Here is an 18,094-nt window from a genome sequence, read left to right as displayed (position 1 = left end):
AGATGGCTTTGAAGGGAAAATACTCATTTGGATGAAAAGCAATGAGAGGCAGCTCAGATCAGAGATCTGAATGCTGGACTTGGTCAGGAAGTCCTGTGTACCAAAAGGCAATTTTTTTTTAACTCGCTCTGACCTCCAGTTTCTTAATCTATGAAATAGAGATGATTATATCTGTAGTCCTTGTAAGGTGGTTGTGAGGCTAAACTGACATATTGTCTGTAAAATGTTTTGTAATCTTTAAAGTGCTAGAGCAGCATCAGTTATTGCTATTATTGTTCTTCTTCTTCTTGGTTCTGATAGGCTTATTACAGTCTCAGTCTTGTTCATTGCCTATAATCACATCTCCTACATGCCAGCCAGCTAGTTACTCCCTAAGACTAGGGCATCATCCTTATAAAAAATGAACCAGTCAAATCTTATGCCTACAAGCTTCAGGGGATAGTGTTTGTTATCACAGATTTGGGCTGCATCCAGAACTCTTGAAGTAAGTAGGCCATGGAGCTTGGCAATCTTTAGCTAGTTCCCTCTCTCTCTCTCTCTCTCTCTCTCTCTCTCTCTCTCTCTCTCTCTCTCTCTCTCTCTCTCTCTCTCTCTCTCTCTTTCTTTCTTTCTCTCTCTCTTTCTCTCTCTCTCTTTCTTTCTTTCTTTCTCTCTCTTTCTTTCTCTCTTTCTCTCTCTCTCTCTTTCTTTCTTTCTCTTATTCTCTCTCTCTCTCTTTCTTTCTTTCTTTCTCTCTCTCTTTCTCTCTCTCTCTCTCTCTTTCTTTCTTTCTTTCTTTCTTTCTTTCTTTCTTTCTTTCTTTCTTTCTTTCTTTCTTTCTCTCTCTCTCTTTCTTTTTTTCTCTTTCTCTCTCTCTCTCTCTCTCTCTCTCTCTCTCTCTCTCTCTCTCTCTCTTTCTTTCTTTCTTTCGCTCCCTCCCTTTTCTCTGTGAAAATAAAAACTGATAATGAGAGCAAGATTGAGGTGAAAGGAGAGTCTTTCTGGACCTTCAGCTTAATTGGAAAAACACATCAACTGATGACAAGCATTTATTAAGCCCTGACAACAGGGCCAGGCAATGTAGTGGGCAATGGAGATATAAATCTATATACTGCCTGTCAGCCAATCAGTAAACTAGCATTTATTAAAGACTTCTTGTATGTCCCTGCACTTAGGAGCTTTTATTATTATTCTCTCTCTCTCTCTCTCTCTCTCTCTCTCTCTCTCTCTCTCTCTCTCTCTCTCTCTCTCTCTCTCTCTCTCTCTCATTTATGTAAAGACAGGGTCTATACAGATTGATTGTGGAGGGCTTTTACAAAAAGGGCAACATCTCTTGAAAAAAGTCATATTTTGAGTTGAATCTTTCTGAACCTCAGTTTCCTTACCTGTAAAATGGGCTTGAATATCTGACACTGCCAAATTTACAGGGCTGTAGGGAAGGGGCTTTGTAAGCTTTAAAGCTGTCACTGAAAGGCTAAAATTGACCCCAGAAGCTTTAAATCCCAAAGTTTTTTCTCTTAGACTCCTCATGAAAATGACGAGGGGGCTCTGCAGTTCTTATTTCCCCACTTCTCTGGGCTGATCCTGACATTTCACCAAATCATTTCCCAGACAGACAGGTGTCAAATATTCATGAAGATGATTCCCTTTCTCCTCTTCCCTTCCCCCTTCCTCTTTTGCTGTGAGCAAGTCAAGCACTTATCTTAGCCATTCTCTTGTGTCCTGCCTGTCTCTGTGAAGGCTTTGGGGGCTCTCATTGTTTCCCCAAATCATCTCCTTATTGGAATGATAGGCATGATGGGAAGAGATTCTTGTTCAGGCAATGGAATCAACTAGATAATCCTTGGGGTTGATTTCTACTCAATTCTGTGATTCTACACAGTTCCTGGATTGCTACTGCACCCCTCAGTTTCTCCATCTGAATTTCCCCCAACTGACCAAATCTCTATCCTATCAGATTTATTCAAGTTTTTGAAATCCTCAGCTAACTAGTGTATTTAGCATAGAGAGAATTAATCCGTTCCTGTCCCACATCAATCCCCTGGAAAAAGTCTTGAATAAAAATATCTTTAAGCAGACCTTCGTCAGCTCTAAAATCATTTGAGACACAAGTCTCTGAGTCACAGAAGGGCCAGTGCTGCTTGTTTTTAAGAGGGCTGGGATTCTTTTTTTTTTTTTTTGTTTAGTTCCAAGGCATAGCCCTTACTGCTTTTCTGCCTTGGAACTGAAAAAAAGAAAAAAAGAAGCTTTTTGAAATATCAAACTGAAGCTTACTTCCTCTGTAAAGGTAGCTAGGTGGCATAGTGGTTAGCAAGTTGGCCCTGGAGTCAGGAAGACCTAAATTCAAATCTGGTTACTATCTGTATGACCTCAGACAGGACACTTCACTTATGACTCAGTTTCTTTAGGTGTAAAATTTATTAAATAAAAAAAAAACTCTGCACATAAGTTACTAATTCAACTACAGAATCTACAAGATGAGGGAGACCCAGACAGCAGTTTGCATGAGAAAGATCTGGGGGTTTTATTGAACTACAAGCCTGATGTGTCAGCTGCGTGATAAGGCAGGCAAAAGAGCTAATGTGATTTTCAGGCTGCATTAAGGAGTTCAGCTAATCCAGGAGTTAGGAGAATGCTAGTATGGCTCTACTCTGTATTGCTCATTCTACGTCTGAATTATTATATTCCGTTCAGAAAGCCACATCCTAAGAACAGGGAATATTCAGAGGAGGTGAACAGGACTGTGAGGGGACTTGAGCCCATGTCACATGAGGACTGGCTGAAGGAATCAAATATTTAGTCTAGAGAAAAAAAAGACTTAGTATGGCCACCAAACATTTGGGAGGTTAGGTCACTGTCTTCCCGTGTTTGGAGGATTGTTCTATAGAAAAGGGTTTAAAATTGCTCCATTTCTACTCAGAGGGTACCACTAAGGACAGTGGGTATGGTTTAAAGGGAAGAAAAATTTTCTCTTAAAATAAGGAGGAACTTTGGGACAGCTAGGTGGTCCAGTGGGTAGAGTGATGGGCTTGGCATCAGGGATTCATCTTCCTGAGTTCATATCTGGCTCAAGACACTTACTGGCTGTGTGTGACCCCTAAGCAAGTTGCTTAACTCTGTTTGCCTCAGTTTCTCATCTATAAAATGAGCTGGAGAAGGGAATGGAAAAGAATACTCCAGTATCTTTGCCAGAAAAATCCCAAATGAGGTCATGGAGAGTTGGATATGACTGAATAATAACAATGGAAAAATCAGAGCTGTTAAGAAACTAAAGTAATCCACCTTGGGTAGTGACGAGTGCCCTGTTACTGTGGGTCTTTGTGTGAAGGCCAATGACCATTTGTTTGGAGCATTGCAGAAAGGGTTCATGCTTTAAGTAGGGGCTGTATTAGATGACTGTAAGGTGTCTGCCAGCTTCAAGATGACATATTCCAGTGCTTAGCACAATGACTAGGACACAGTAGATAATTAATGTTTTGTTGTTGTTCAGTCATTTCAGGGACATGAGATTCTTTGTGACCCTATTTGGAGTTTTCATGGCAAAGATCCTGGAGTGATTCGCCATTTCCTTTTCTAGCTCATTTGACAGATGAAGAAACCGAGGCAGAGAGGATTAAGTGACTTGTCCAGGATCCTACAGTTAGTAAATGTTTGAGACCAGATTTGAACTCAATCTTTCTAAATCAGTATCTAGCAATTTGTCACTGCTGCCCCATATCTGGTACATGGTAGGTACTTAATAAATGCTTATTGGTATTGACATTGATGATGCTAATATAATTGTCTAGGAAATGCACCATATATAAAAAGATAAGAAATAACAAAATGAGATGAGATACCCCCAAGCAGTATTGAATCGGGAGTCAAATATTCATTTGATATTATAGGGATCTAGCTAAGGGAGAGGTTTCCAGTGGTCACTTTGGTCAGGGTATGGAATGGGGGAAAAGTGTTACATGAGATAGTAAAAACTACAATGCCTTGAGACATTCAGGATCTGTGTCTCCAGGCAGTCGGTTGGTTGAATAGGTAAATTGAATTCTAGGTTAAAAAAATTCCAGCTTGATCCAAATAAAGTCATAGGATTTAGAGCTGGAAAAAGAATAATGCTATTTATGTAATCACTTTATAGTTTGCAAGCACTTCACAAATATTATCTCATTTGATCCTTGCACCAACCCTATGATGTAGACATTGTTATTATCCTCATTTTACTGATGAGGAAACTGAGACTGAGAGAGTTTGTCATTTATCTACGGACATACGACTGCCCAGGGGCACACAGATAGTAGGTGTCTGAGGCCAGGTTTGACTTTGGGATTGCCTATTTCCTGGTTCACTGCTCTATCTGCTGAGCCACCTAACTGCCCCCAAGTAGAGCCAGGATTTGACCCCAAATCCCCTCATTCCATATGTAAAATTGTTCATTATAAGTGCACTATAGAATAAGAATAAGTCTCTATATAACTATGTTATATATATAGAATAATAATAATAAATAAACCCAGAACTATAGAACTGGAAAGGACTTTAGAGATCAATTAACCCAACCCTCTCATTTGTCAGGCAAGGAAAACTGAGACTCAGAAAAGTCTAGTGATTTATCCAAGGTCACATAACTGAATTAGAATTTGAATGCAAGCCTTTTGACTCCAAGGCACCTAGCTAGAAGGGACCTTGGAGGGCCATCTAATCCATCTTCTTTAGTTTTTAGATGGAAAGACAGGCATACAGAGAGTAAATGACTTGGAAGCCTGGAGTTCAAGATCTACCACTTACTAATTCTGTGCTTTCAGGCAACTCACTTCCCCTTTCTAAACCTCAGTTTCTTTATCTGTGAAATAGGGATAATAATACTTGGACTACCACCTCATGAGGTTGTTGTAGGAACAAATAGGACAATGTCTATAACCTCTATATAAACAAGCTATTATTATATAATTTTCCATTAGTAATTCCTAAAGCCCTCTGGATTAGACATTCTGGACTCAAAAGGCCAAATCTTTTCAGTCTAGACTGATTCAGTAACCAAACACACCTACTTCATGTCATCTCCTTCTCCTATTCTCAAACATGGGTCTATGGGTGGCATTTTAGCAGCAATGCTTAAAGTATCATCGGAAAATATTTAACAAAACAAACACAGATTCAACAGAACGTAGATAATGTTCATCTGTGGCTTTCTGAGCCTTCGGCAGGCTAAAGGGATCCTTATGTCCCTTGGCTTCCATCTGAGTTTGACTCTGGTCCTTTAGATTGTACTTTCATCCCTCTCTCTCATCCTCCATCCTCCAGGGCTCGTTTTTGACTACAGTTATAGGAATTCCAGAAGGCATCGTGGGGAGGGGAAGAGAATCCAAACTGACAGAGACAGAGGGGCACAGAATAAGGGGAAGGAATGCCTCGGCAGGAGTTTGCCTAAAAAAGGATCTGGGAATTTTAGTGACCTGCAAACTCACTGTGAGTCAATATTGTGATCCAATAGTTAAGAAATGAATTTTTAAGATCCATTAGGAAATGAATAGTGTCCAGGATGAGGGAGGGCATAGACCTGGGGGTCAGAGGACATCTGGAATATTAGAGTCAGTTCTGTAGGATGAAGGACTTGATTGCAAACAGAGTAGGATGGTGAAGGGTGCAGATCAGGTGAAGGCACCAGGAATATTTAGCCTGAAAAAGAGACTTGGGGGGAAAAGGGAGTAGGAAAGGGCACAATCATCATCTAGTATTTTTCATCATGTGGAAGAGGTATTCGATTTGTTCTGTACTGGCTCCAGAAGATAGAACTAGAAGCTGTGCTCAGATGCACAGTTAGGCTGGCTGGCGGTAAGGGAAAACTTATGTAAGAGCAGCTTTTCAAACCTTTATTTAAGTCCTGTGTAAATATCACTGTGTGTGCTGAATATATTGCAGGGCCTTGGGGAAATGCAAACATCAATACGCTCCTCCAGCATGAGCTCAGAGAGATGGGACCTGCACATAAATAGCAACTGTCCAAAATAGTCTCTGACGAGAGCCCAGAAGACATACACAGGGCCATGAAAGTTCCCAGGGATGGAGAGATGCATTTCTCATTAGAGAGTGGGGTGAGGAGCAGGGAAGGTGTCTCAGGAGAGCTGCCATTTAAGATGCAGCTTTGAGAATGGGCTGGATTTCAATGAGTGGTGATCAGGATGGAGGAGAACCTTCATAGAGTTGGTAATGCTGTGAGCAGGCAGCTAAGTGGTGCAGTGGATAGACCTTGGGACTTGGAATCAGGAAGAATCATCTTCGTGGGTTCCAATCTAGCCTCAGACACTAGCCGGGTGACCCTGGGCAAATCAGTTAATCCTGTTTGCCTCAGTTTCTTCATCTGTCAAATTATCTGGAGAAGGAAATGGCAAACTACTCCAGTATCTTTGCCAGGAAAACCCCAGATGGGAACATAAAGAGTCAGACATTGCTGAAACAACTGAACAAATGCTGTGAGCAATGGGAGAGAAGGGAGGAGGGAATTGGTATATTTTTAGAATCATAAACAAAATTTTTTTAAATCAAGGCATCAAACATTTTTTTTCTCCCTGCAGCTCCAGGTGCAACGACTGTAGGGCAGACTCTGGGTACAATGTTGAGGTACAGGAATACAGGGCAGGCACACTCATGCTACAGCTGGGAGGAGGTGAGCAGGGATGTACCTTCAGTAAACCCCAAGAAGAGGAGCAGAGGGAGGGCTGCCCTGGAAGGAAAGAAGGAAGGAGATGGGGAGGAGAGGGAAACCAACAGGGACAGGGCTACTCCTTGGCAAAAGAAATTTTCATGGCAGCGTTATGGATGATTTTGAAGCCCTGCAGGGCATCTCAGGCAGCTCCAGCCTGTACCTCCTTGTCAAACTCCACAAGAGCAATGTCTTGATGCCTGGGCACCAGAGGCACCTCTTTGAAGCTAGCAAACTGATTGAAGAAGCACAGACAGCATGAGTTCATTGGTCTCCTCTGGCAGGTTGGTGAGGAACAGGATATGGTTCAGTGGGTTTTCAGAAAGCAGCTGGGTGGATGGCATCTATCCAGGCATCATCTGCTTTGGGGTCATGGCCCCAAGTGGTATCTCTCCAGGGGTGTGGATCATACTTGGTGGAAGCATATAAAGTCGCTTCTCTGGAAGATGCTGTATGATGCAGGGGGGCCTGGATCATGGGTGGCATTCCTGGGGCAGGCTAGATAGCAGCCACAACATGGGTTACCATCACACCCAGAACAGTCTTCTTGACTGCAGTTGTTTCCAAGCCCTTGAGCTTTCTTTTCTTGAGTGTCCAGTCCCACACCATGTACATGCCCATCATCTTGACAATGATGTCCAAGTCTGACTTGGTATATTGGATTCTCAAGGGTTTGTCATAGGAGGGAAATCTCTGCATAGATCTCAGCATGTCAGTAGCACTGCTGATCTCCTTGAAGATGACAAATGCATGGCCTCTCATCTGGAGCAGTGTGACACAAGGCTGGGAAGCTGAAGCCAGTAAGGAGCCACCAAGGATATTTGAGCAAGAGAGTGACATGATCAGAAGTTCATTAGGGAAGATTTTTTTAATAACAGGATGATGGATTAAAGAGTGGATGAAAGTGGAGGCATTGAGAACAGTTAGGGGGCTAGTGCAATATACAGGCAAGAGGGTCACAGCTTGAGCTGTGGTGTAGAGTGGAGAGGAAACGAGAGAATCATTGACCTTTCTGGAACTTATTTTCCTTAACTATAAAATGAAGAATGTAGATTAAGATGATCCCTCCCAGGTATATAATATTTGAGTCTTATTTTCTTCTCCTGTAAAATGAGGAGCATAGATGCAATGGCCCCTTTTAGATATAAAATCCCATGACATTTTATGATTCTGTTTTTCTGAGATGGAGTAAATATCCTGGGAGGAGGGAGAGCCTTACTAGATTAGGTATAATAATAATAATAAATACTTGATATTTGTATATCATTTTAAAGTTTGTGAAGCAAATGTAGGTAAACTATGTATATATATATATATATATATATATATATATATATATATATATATATATATATATAACTTTAATAACCCTTACCTTCCGTCTTGGAGTCAATACTGTGTATTGGCTCCAAGGCAGAAGAGTGGTAAGGGCTAGGATATGGGGGTCAAGTTATATTTTCTTATTTGATACTCATGATGCCCTATGGAGTGGGTGCTACAGATGAGGAAACAAATTCCAAGAAGTTAAATGATGTGCATAGGGTCCCATAGCTAGTATGTATTAGAAATGGGCTTTGAGGTCTCTTCTAGTTCCTGAGTTCACTGTTTTCTTACTAGGATGGGGAGATATGATCAATAAATAGTTGATGTGAAAAAATCCTAGGGGTAAGATGGAGTGAAAGAAATGGTGGTTGGTATGTCAGCAGGAGCCAAGAGGAACAAAAGGCAGCCCCCAAAATGGATGCCATCTTGTTTTTTTCCTGTCTGACTACAGAGAGGCAAACTTTGACTCAATGGGAAGAAAACCTTCCCAAGAGCCAGACTTTTCAAGAAATAGAATGAGGGCTACCTCATGAAATTGTGGGCTTCCTAACCCTGGAGTTATCAGTTGCTGGATGATCACCTGCAAGGGAGAGGAAGTTCTTTAATTAGTGTGCCTTCTCTCTGTTGATTATTTCCTATTTATCCTTTATACGGCTTGCTTTTGTATATATATATGCATGTTGTCCTCCCTCTCCATCCCCATGTCCATTAGATTGTAAGCTCCTTGAAGACAGGGACTCTCTTTTGCCTCTTTTCATAACCTCTTTTTAAATATAGTACTTGGCAAATAGTAGACACCTAATAAATGTTTATTGATTGATTGGCTGGATGAGGTAGGAAGAGGCAGCAAAGTGTACAGTGGATAGAGCACTGGGCTTAGAGTCAAGGAAGACTCATCATCTTTCTGAGTTCAAATCTGGTCTCAGACACTTACTATCTTTGTGGCTCTGGGTAAGTCACTTACGTCTGCCTTAGTTCCGCATCTGGAAAATGAGCTAGAGAAGAAATGGCAAACCACTCCAATGTCTCTGCCAAGAAAACTCTAAATGGGGTCATGAAGAGTCAGATACAACCAAAAACAACTGAAAACAATACAAGGTGGGAAGCCAGACTGGGTGACCTCTCTTGATGCTAGAACCATGGGTAATTCTAATACATAACAGATGTTTAAAATAAGATAATACTTCTATTTCTAGTCTCAGGGCATGCTGTGTGTCTTTGGGAAGCACCCCCTTTCCTTCTCTGGGACTGTTTTCTCATTTATAAAATGACAAGGTTAGCCTTGGGGGAAGCTGAGACTTAAGGTAGACATGACAGTTATCTTTAAGTATTTGAACTAATGTTGAAGAAAGATGAGGCTTGCTCTAGTGGCACCAGAGGGCTTATGGATTGTAGAAATTGAAGGGCAGGTTTAGATGAGATGGGTGAAAACCTTCCTAAAAGCTTCCCTTTGCTGAAGGTCTTTGAGCAGGGGCTAGATGACTAATTGCTTTGGAGGATTTTGTAGAATATTTAACATAGTGCCTGGCACATAGCTGTTGTTTAGTCTTTTTTTTTTCAGTTGTGTCTGGCTCTTTATGAACCCATTTAGGGTTTTCTTGACAGAAATACTAGAGTAGTTTGCCATTTTCTTCTCTCGATCATTTGACAGATGAGGGAACTGAGGCAAACAGGGTTAAGTGATTTGCCAGGGTCACATGGTTAGGAAGTGTCTGAGACTAGATTTGAACTCAGGGAGAAGAATCTTCCCGACTCCAGGTTCATCACGCCATTCACTGTGCCACCTAGCTGCCCTGGCATATAGTAGGCATTTTATGAGGGCTCATTTCCTGTTTGACTGACTGCTTGGAAGGGACTTCTCCTATATGGGTTGGACTTAATGGTCTTGAACCTTGAGTTTTTGATTCCTGGATATTCTCTGGCCAGGCTGATGATCAGGAAGGTTTCAGAGGGAGCTTAGCCTCGGGAAGTTCCTGAAAGCTGAGCTAGGGAAGGTCACTACTCGTTCTCTCAGACAAGTCCTTCCTAATGGGCTGCCTATTTCTCCTTCAGGAAGAGATGAAGGAGACAGATGGGAGCCTCCTGGGTGACCCCAGCCAGACTCCACTGGGCAAGAAGGAGAGCACCAAATGGCAGAAACCCCGGCTTACCCGCAAGGCTCTGATGAAGTGCTGTCTGGTGAGGTGGATCCTGTCCAGCGCTGCCCCTCAGGGGTCAGGTAAAAGGAGTGGAGGGCAGGAGGGAGGGCTGGCTATTTTCAGAGGGTCTGAGAACTGGCCGAGGGGACCCCACAGTTGTCTGTGCAACCAGATCTGACTTGGAGTTTCTCAAAACTTACAAAGTACTAAATTTGGAGCCAGAAGATCCAGGTTTAAATGCGGGTTCTGGTTCTGGTTCTGACCCTGTGTGAAACTGGGCAAGTCACTTTTGTCTCTTGAAGTGATGGAGATGAACTAAATGACCCATAAATCCTTTTGCATCTCTGGGTTCCTCTTACCTCCATCTGGGCTAAGTTCCTCTGTGTATTCCTTTGTGAAAGCATATACATACATACATATATATATTCACTCATTCATTCACTCATCCATCTAGTCATAATTTATTCAGCAAATAATTATTGAGCATCTCCTATGGGTCAGGCTCTATAAAAGGCATTTGGGATAATACAACGAAGAGCAAGACACTGTTCTTGCTCTCCTTGAGCTTACAGTTTATATGGGAAAGTAAGACGAAGGAGATAGAGCTGGAATATAAGATCGAGTCTGTGCTGTGTGACTGCCCCAGAAAATGAGAAGTGGTTGAGGAATGAGAAGCGTTCTAGATGCTGAGAGGGGGAAGAGGGTGGAAGATGATAACAAGAGCTAACATCTGTTACTGTGTGCCAGGTGGGACGTAGAGGGTGCAATGGATAGGATTCCAGGCGTGGATCAGGAAGACTCATCTTCCTGAGATCAAATTTGACCTCAGACACTTATTAGCTGTGTGATCCTGGTCAAGTCACCTTATTTACTTTAGTTTCCTTATCTACAAAATGAGTCGGAGAAGAAATGACAAACCACTCCAGTATCTTTGCCAAGAAAACCTTAAATTTGATCATGAAGAGTCAGACATGGATGAATATGACTGAACAACATTGTGCTAAGTGCTTTGCAATGAGCATCTCATCCAGTCCTCACAACAACCCAACAAATGCTATGTCACAATAATAATATAATAATGAACAAAACAAGTATTTTCTATTTAATAATGTATATAAATAATTGATAATAAAAATAAAAATGCTTTTATTATTCTTATGTTATAGATAAGGAAACCAAGGCAAACAGAGGTTAAATGATTTGCTCAGAGTCACATAGTAAATGTCTGAGGTCAGTTCTGGATCTTGATTCCAGGCCCAGCTCTCTGTCCATTGTACCATCTTGCTGCACTAGCTGAGGGGTTCTGGGAGGAGGTGCTGAAGCTGGACCTTGAAGGACTGCTTGGATTTTAAGAGATGAGGATGAGAGGAAGGGTCAGAAGGAAACTGGGAATATTTAGGAAATTTAAGACACAAAAGGGGAAATGTGCCCCTTTGGGAAGAGTAGTGAATGGTCTAGTCTGGCTGAAATCAAAAGGTCAAAGAAAGGAGTGGTAGAAATAAGGTCACAAGAATCAGGACTAGAAGAACTCGAGAGCTACTGGAGAGCAGGGCTTTCAAGTGGATATGCTGGGGCATGAGGACACATGGGGTGATCACTTGACTGTCTTGGGGGCACCATGTTAAGTGGATTTTTCTATTTGTAGAAGGTTGATGATTAATGAGTTCAGAGATCTTCCAGGAAGAGACATAATGGTTCTGGGTCCCAGGGGCATCAGAGGGAAGCCCAGGCATCCAGGAGGAGAAGCAGAGAATTGTGAAGGACTATGCTGTGAGGCAGATCTTTTTCTTCCTTTAGGAGTAGTGGATCAATTAATCAACTAGTTCATTTTGGGCACTTAGGTAGCATAGTGGGTCGAGTGCCAGGCCTGAAGTCAGGAAGACTCATCTTTCTCAGGTCAAATACAACCTCAGATAATCCAAATCCAATCTCTACCTTTGATGGCATTCTACTGCATCTAACAACATACAAATAAATACAAGTAACTTTTTTTTAAAATGAGGGCTCACATGTTTATTCCATTTTATTTTGTGATATACTCACCAACTGGGTGACCCTGGGCAAGTCACTTAACCCTGTTTGCCATAATTTCCTTATCTGTAAAATGAGCTGGAGAAGGAAATGGCAAACCACTCTAGGATCTTTGCCCAGTGGGCAAATGAGGTCACAGAGAGTTGGATAGGACTGAAAACAACAATATTTATATTGCAATATAATATTTACAAAAATGCAAAAGCCACTGTGGCAAGAACTGGCGGTATAAAGACAAAGATGGGAAACACAATAATAAGTATATATGAAGAAAATGCAAAGCAATTTTGGGGGGGTGTTGAGATCACTAAAACTTGAGGAGAGAGAGCAGGAAAGACCTCCTGTATCAAGTGGAATTGAGCTTAGCCTTAAAGGGAGCTTGAGATTCTAAGAGATGGTTATAGAGGGAGTGCATTATAAGGCAAGGAGCACAGCTTAAGGAAAGGTATGGAGACAGGAACCCTCTGCTAGGCACTGGGAATACAAAAACAAAATAAAAAACCAATCTTTGCCTTTGATGGCATTCTACTCAATCTAACAACATATAAACATATCAATAAATACAAGTAACCTTTTTCATGAGGGTTCACATTTTTATTCCATTATATTTTGTGATGTACCTTATAAACAACAGCCTTACTTGAATTAATTCTGTATACTTTTATATTTATGAGTGCTGTATATTTTATGTACTATATACTTTTATATTTCTAAATGTTGTATAGTTCTATATTTCTATATGCTGTATAATTTTATGTTCAACAAGTAAGCTTGTAAACGTAGCCTTTTTGGTCATTTGTATCCAAAGATAACTTTACTGATGAAATTGTTCTCCATATGTAAGGATGTCATCAAAACATCTAAAGCAGACATTCTTAATCAAGGGTCCACAGTCCCCCCAAGGTGTTCTAGGATAGATTTCAGAGGATCTATGAACCTAGACAGGGGAAAATGATGCTTCCATTTTATTATAATTGGTTTCATTATACAAATAACTTTGAAAAAATGGACATTTATTGTTTAATTTTGAGTTACAAATTCTTTCCCTCTCTCCACTGAGAAGGCAAGCAATATGATACCTATTATCTGTGTGAAGTCATGCAAAACATATTTCCATATTAGCCATAAATATAAGTAATTTGAAGGACAAGACAACTAAGGGGATGGGGCAGGCTCCTAAAGGAGGTAGCAGCATCAAGGGAATTCTGGATGGAGTATGTGGGGCACATTCCCAATCTGAACCAACAGTAGTAGCTGATTGGAAAAAGAAGAGAGCCCAGATTTCTCCAAGAACTGGGAAGGAAGCACCTGGAGGAGATCTAGCTAGGTCAGCCAGAGGTTTGGGAGTTTCATTAATAAACTATCTCCCAGAACTAGACTTTTAAATAGTGTGTGCCTGCTACCAGCAGTGTGTATCGAGTTTGTGTTCAGAATATTATCAAATAAATTACAAAATATCATTACAAAATAAACAGACTAAAATTACTTCTATTGATTTGAGAGTGGGATGCTGTAGCACAAGAAAATGGATGGAGGTGATATCTGGGAGACCAGTCCAAGAGCAAAGCTTAAAGTGGGCGGCTGGAACCTCTCCCCTTACCTCCACACTCAGACCAGGGTGCTGAAAGAGGAAGGGGCTCTCGTTCTGTCAATCCGGCTTACCCTGACTCCCTACTTCCTTCCAAAGCAGCAAGTCAAAGGATAACTTTGGAATTATCTCCTGTGGGGCGTTCTCCACCCACTCTGGTTGTAGACACCCAACCACATCACTTTTCCAGTCGAGTTCTGTGCTTCCCACCCTCCACCTTCCGTCCTTCCATCCCAGTTCATGTAGGACACAGGTAAGACTAAATTATTTCTTCTTGCTCACCGCCTTCCCTTACACTAATGCAGTCCTACCACCCTCTGGTGGTCACTCTGCAGATTGTCAGGCCAGTGCTTGCTCAAGATGGGGATTCTTGGGATCATAGATCAAAATTCAAGAAGGATCCTAGAATTCATCCAGGCGAATCCCATCATTTTACATATGAGGAAACTGAGACCCAGAGGATGACCTTTGGGCTGGCTAGAGACTACCGTGAATGAGTGAGGAAGGTCAGAAAGTGGGAAGAAATAGACCAAGATAGGAAAAGATGGTGGACCAGATCTGATGGACTTGGGGCTAACTTGCAATCCCCCCCCCAACTTCAGAGAGCACAAAGGATGGAGACTTATTTAGGAATTATTTAGACTGAGACAAAAGCAGTCCGAGGAGTGTGGTGGTAGAGAGGATAGGCGTGTGTGTGTGTGGTGGGGGGGAATGGTGGTGGCAGTAATCCCCCTTCACCCTGTCCTAGCCCTGGGTAGAACTGAACAACAGAGGCCCCTGGGAACTTCCTTGGGGATTTGTGTCCCAGAGGGCATGCAACCTTGGTGAATGCCTTGACTGTCATCAGAAATGGATGAAATACCTTAAAGGAGATTTGACCTTCTGAAATGTTTTCTAGTCTTGGATAGTCGAGACCAGGGAGAATCTGGGCTGATTTCTTTTGGGTTTCTAGAAATTTCTTCATCTATAAAATGGGCATAACACATTTGAATTTCCTCAAAGGATTGTTATAAATCTTAAAGTGCTAAAAAAAAGTAGTTAATAATAATTATTATGTTGGTCATATTTTCCTTATATACTAGTTGCCAAGAAATCAAATAGAAGAAACCCTGAATAAGGAACTGATTGGATTCAGGAGGCTAAAGAGAGGTTTCTAGAAATTACCTCATCTATAAAATGGGCACAACACATTTAAATTTACTCAAAGGATTGTTATAAACCTTAAAGTGCTAAAAAGAAAGTAATTAATAATAATTATTATTATTATGTTGGTGGAATTTCCCTCATTTACTGGTTTACCTTATCAAGAAGTCAAACAGAAGAAACCCTAAATAAGGAACTATTTATCAGAGAGGTAGATAAGCAGGAAGAAATCAGTAAAATTTGTCCCAGATCCATTCTGTGCACTTGTTCCTGCCGGGCGTGTGAGTAGTTGTTAACTGCTATGAAGCCTCACTACCTATAGTAAAGTCACTCATACTGCATTTAAGAAATAGTTTGCATTTGCTACTCCTACTGCATTTAAAGATGGTAATTCTGAAAAGCAAAGCTTTGATGATGATGTAGGAGAAACCCACCGAAGTTTGTAGCAGGGTCTCGCCCCAAGGATGAGAGATTCAAACTCCGTTCAATCCAGAAGTAAGAAAATAATTTTATTTGAAGAAGTGATTTATGGTGGTATCATAGCCTCGTAGCTGGTGGAAGAGTCTGAGGGCTAATCAGGTAGCCTCAGGGCTAGTAGAGTAGCCTCTTTGGAGTTGGTAGTATGGAGCAGCAGCTCTGCTGTAGAGTGGAAGCTTCCAGCCACACATGGCAGTTTCCACTACAGAGGAGTAGCAGCTTCCACACCCTGTGGATCAGGGTTGGCATATTCATTGGGGTCTGGTAGCCTAGTATCTCCCTTTTCAAATTCAGGCAGAGGTATGTTGCCGTAGGAAATAAGGAGCACATGCAAGATTGGGATATTCTTCTGGAATGTCAGAGTTCCCAGTGTAAAGGCTCCATGTTCCTCCATTGTCCACCTTGTCATCTTTTGTCAATGTGGGAGAGGGCTTGCTGCCCTTCTAGAATGAAAATATGGAATTAGGGGGTTGTGGTACATTAGAGAACCACTACAGGTAATTATTGTCTTTAAGAACAATTTTAAGGATTTAATAAAATAGAATAGATACAAAGCTGATGCCCAGTATAGAATGTTATAGATACAGTACACAGATTGGGTAATTGAACAATCTACACTTCATGCGGTGGAAAAATAATGTGACTTGTGTGACCTTGGGCAAGTCATTTGATTTGGTTTTGGACTTCCATTTTTTCCATCTGTAAAATAAGTCAGTTAAGTCAGTTGATTCGCAAAGTATTAAAAAAACACCACCTTAACCTCTGTCTTAGAATCAATACTGTGTATTTGTCTCAAGACAGAAGATTAGTAAGAGTTAGGTAGTGGGGATTAATCAACTTGTCCAGGGTCACCCAGATAGGGAATATCTGAAGCTAAATTTGAATCCAGTACTTCCATCTCTAAGTCTGGCTCTCTATCCACTGAGCCACCTCGATACTCTGGTACTATTTTTTTGAACCTCATTAACCCATTCTAGTATCTATCACTTTAAATGTTAGGAAATTCCTTCTTGTATTTAACTCCACTTGTTCATTTGTCAAATATTTGTGGAACCCCTTTTCTTTGTGGGGACCATATACTGGGTAGCTAGGTGACACAGTAGATAGAATGCTGGGCTTGAAGTTAGAAAGATCTGAGTTCAAATGTGACTTCAAACACTTAGTAGCTGTATGACCCTGTTTGCCTCAGTTTCCTCATCTGTAAAATGAGTTGAGGAAGGAAATGGTCAATCATTCCAGTATCTTTGCCAAAAAAGGGGTCATAAAGAGTTGGACAAGACTGACAATGACTGAACAGCACTAACAAAAATGCTGGGAACTGTGGAAGATTCGTAAGAAGACACTAGCCAGGAAGTTAAAGTCTAGTAGGGGAGACAAGACAGATTAAAAAATAACAGACATCCTAAATAGTGAAAACAAGAATATTCATGGAAGGTTTTGAGGAAGAAGAGATTACTTCTTTCTGACTGGGGTGATCAAGGAAGATTTCCTGCCATTATAACTGTGCAGTGGAGAGAAGAGAGCCTAGGGGAAGGGATTATAGTATATACTTATATATGAGTTATAGCTCATATGTCATGTAGAACTCATATATGTATACTGAGTTATATAGCACTTTGAAAATATAATAATTTTATAAAATAAATTTATAACATTTTATAATTTTTGTTTAAATTTATTAGGAAAATAATATTAAGTATTATGTATTGATTGATATTAATATGACATATAATATAATTAATATAAATGATTATTATTAAATATATTTCTAAAATAAATAATTTTATTTTATCCTCATAAGAATCCCTTGACTGTGTGTTGCATTTATTGCCCCTACTTTACAGATGAGAAAATGGAGGCAGACAGAGTTTATTTGCCACACATTTAATGTCTGGGGTCAGATTTGAATTCAGATCTTTAACTCTAGCTCTAGTGCTCTGTCTTTGCCCCTATTGCAGCAGCAGTTGTGGGGCTGATGTTGGCCAGGGTCTTGTCCAAAGATTTGACAGCTCAGACTGACTGTATAGCAAGGAAACAAACTTTATCCTAAGAGAATATAGTAAGAGAGTAGCTAGTAAAGAAGCCACAAGTACATAAGTAAGGTAAGATAAGGAGAAGCTTCTGTAGGGGTTCTCAAGATGTTTTCTCTTGATTAGTTACTAAGGAAGGAGTCATCTCTTTGAGTGGCTGTTGCCCTGTTGTTCCCAAGAAACTGATGTTATTTCACCCATGGTCCACGTTGGTCTGCTTAGCTTTACCTAGGATTTACTCTGTCCAAACCACGATGTAAATGAGATGCTAATTATATGTTAAACACCTCAGGGTGACTTTGGTCAAATTTTGCTCTTATCTTGCACAGGCTTTAAGGAAGGCAGTGAGTGTGGAAAGTGACCATTGTTTGAACCTTGTCCTGTGTGCCTGGACGTCTGAACCCCCTTAACCAAAGACTTGGGTTCTGTGATATAAGGAGTTTTCTCATAATTATAAATCTAACCAACCCATTTTGAGGCTGTTGAGGGTAATAGAGGGAAGAGTATTGGACACAGAGGCAGGAAGATCTAGGTCCAGATCTCTCCTTAAATTCTTGTTAGATGCGGAACCATAGTTAAGTCACTCATACTTTCTCAGCCCCAGTTCCCTCATCTGTAAAATGAGGGTAATAATAGCATCCACCTTACAAGGCTGTTATGAGGATGAAATGAGATATTTGTGGAACATTGG

At 40.9% G+C, this 18,094-nt stretch overlaps 1 protein-coding gene across 2 annotated transcripts in view; it reads left to right on the top strand.

The window, feature by feature from the left end:
• Positions 1-18,094, top strand: part of KCNIP3 (potassium voltage-gated channel interacting protein 3) — a 165,249-nt gene that overhangs the window by 19,968 nt on the left and 127,187 nt on the right. For both annotated transcript variants that reach the window (XM_056813743.1, XM_016424666.2), the window contains exon 3: positions 10,049-10,214. In XM_056813743.1, coding sequence (XP_056669721.1) covers positions 10,049-10,214 — 166 coding nt within the window. The remainder of the gene's footprint in view (positions 1-10,048; positions 10,215-18,094) is intronic.

The sequence above is a fragment of the Monodelphis domestica genome, chromosome 1 (assembly GCF_027887165.1).
Source record: "Monodelphis domestica isolate mMonDom1 chromosome 1, mMonDom1.pri, whole genome shotgun sequence".
Classification (NCBI taxonomy): domain Eukaryota; kingdom Metazoa; phylum Chordata; class Mammalia; order Didelphimorphia; family Didelphidae; genus Monodelphis; species Monodelphis domestica.
Note: the sequence above shows the minus strand (reverse complement) of the source record. Positions and strands in the feature narration are given on the sequence as shown.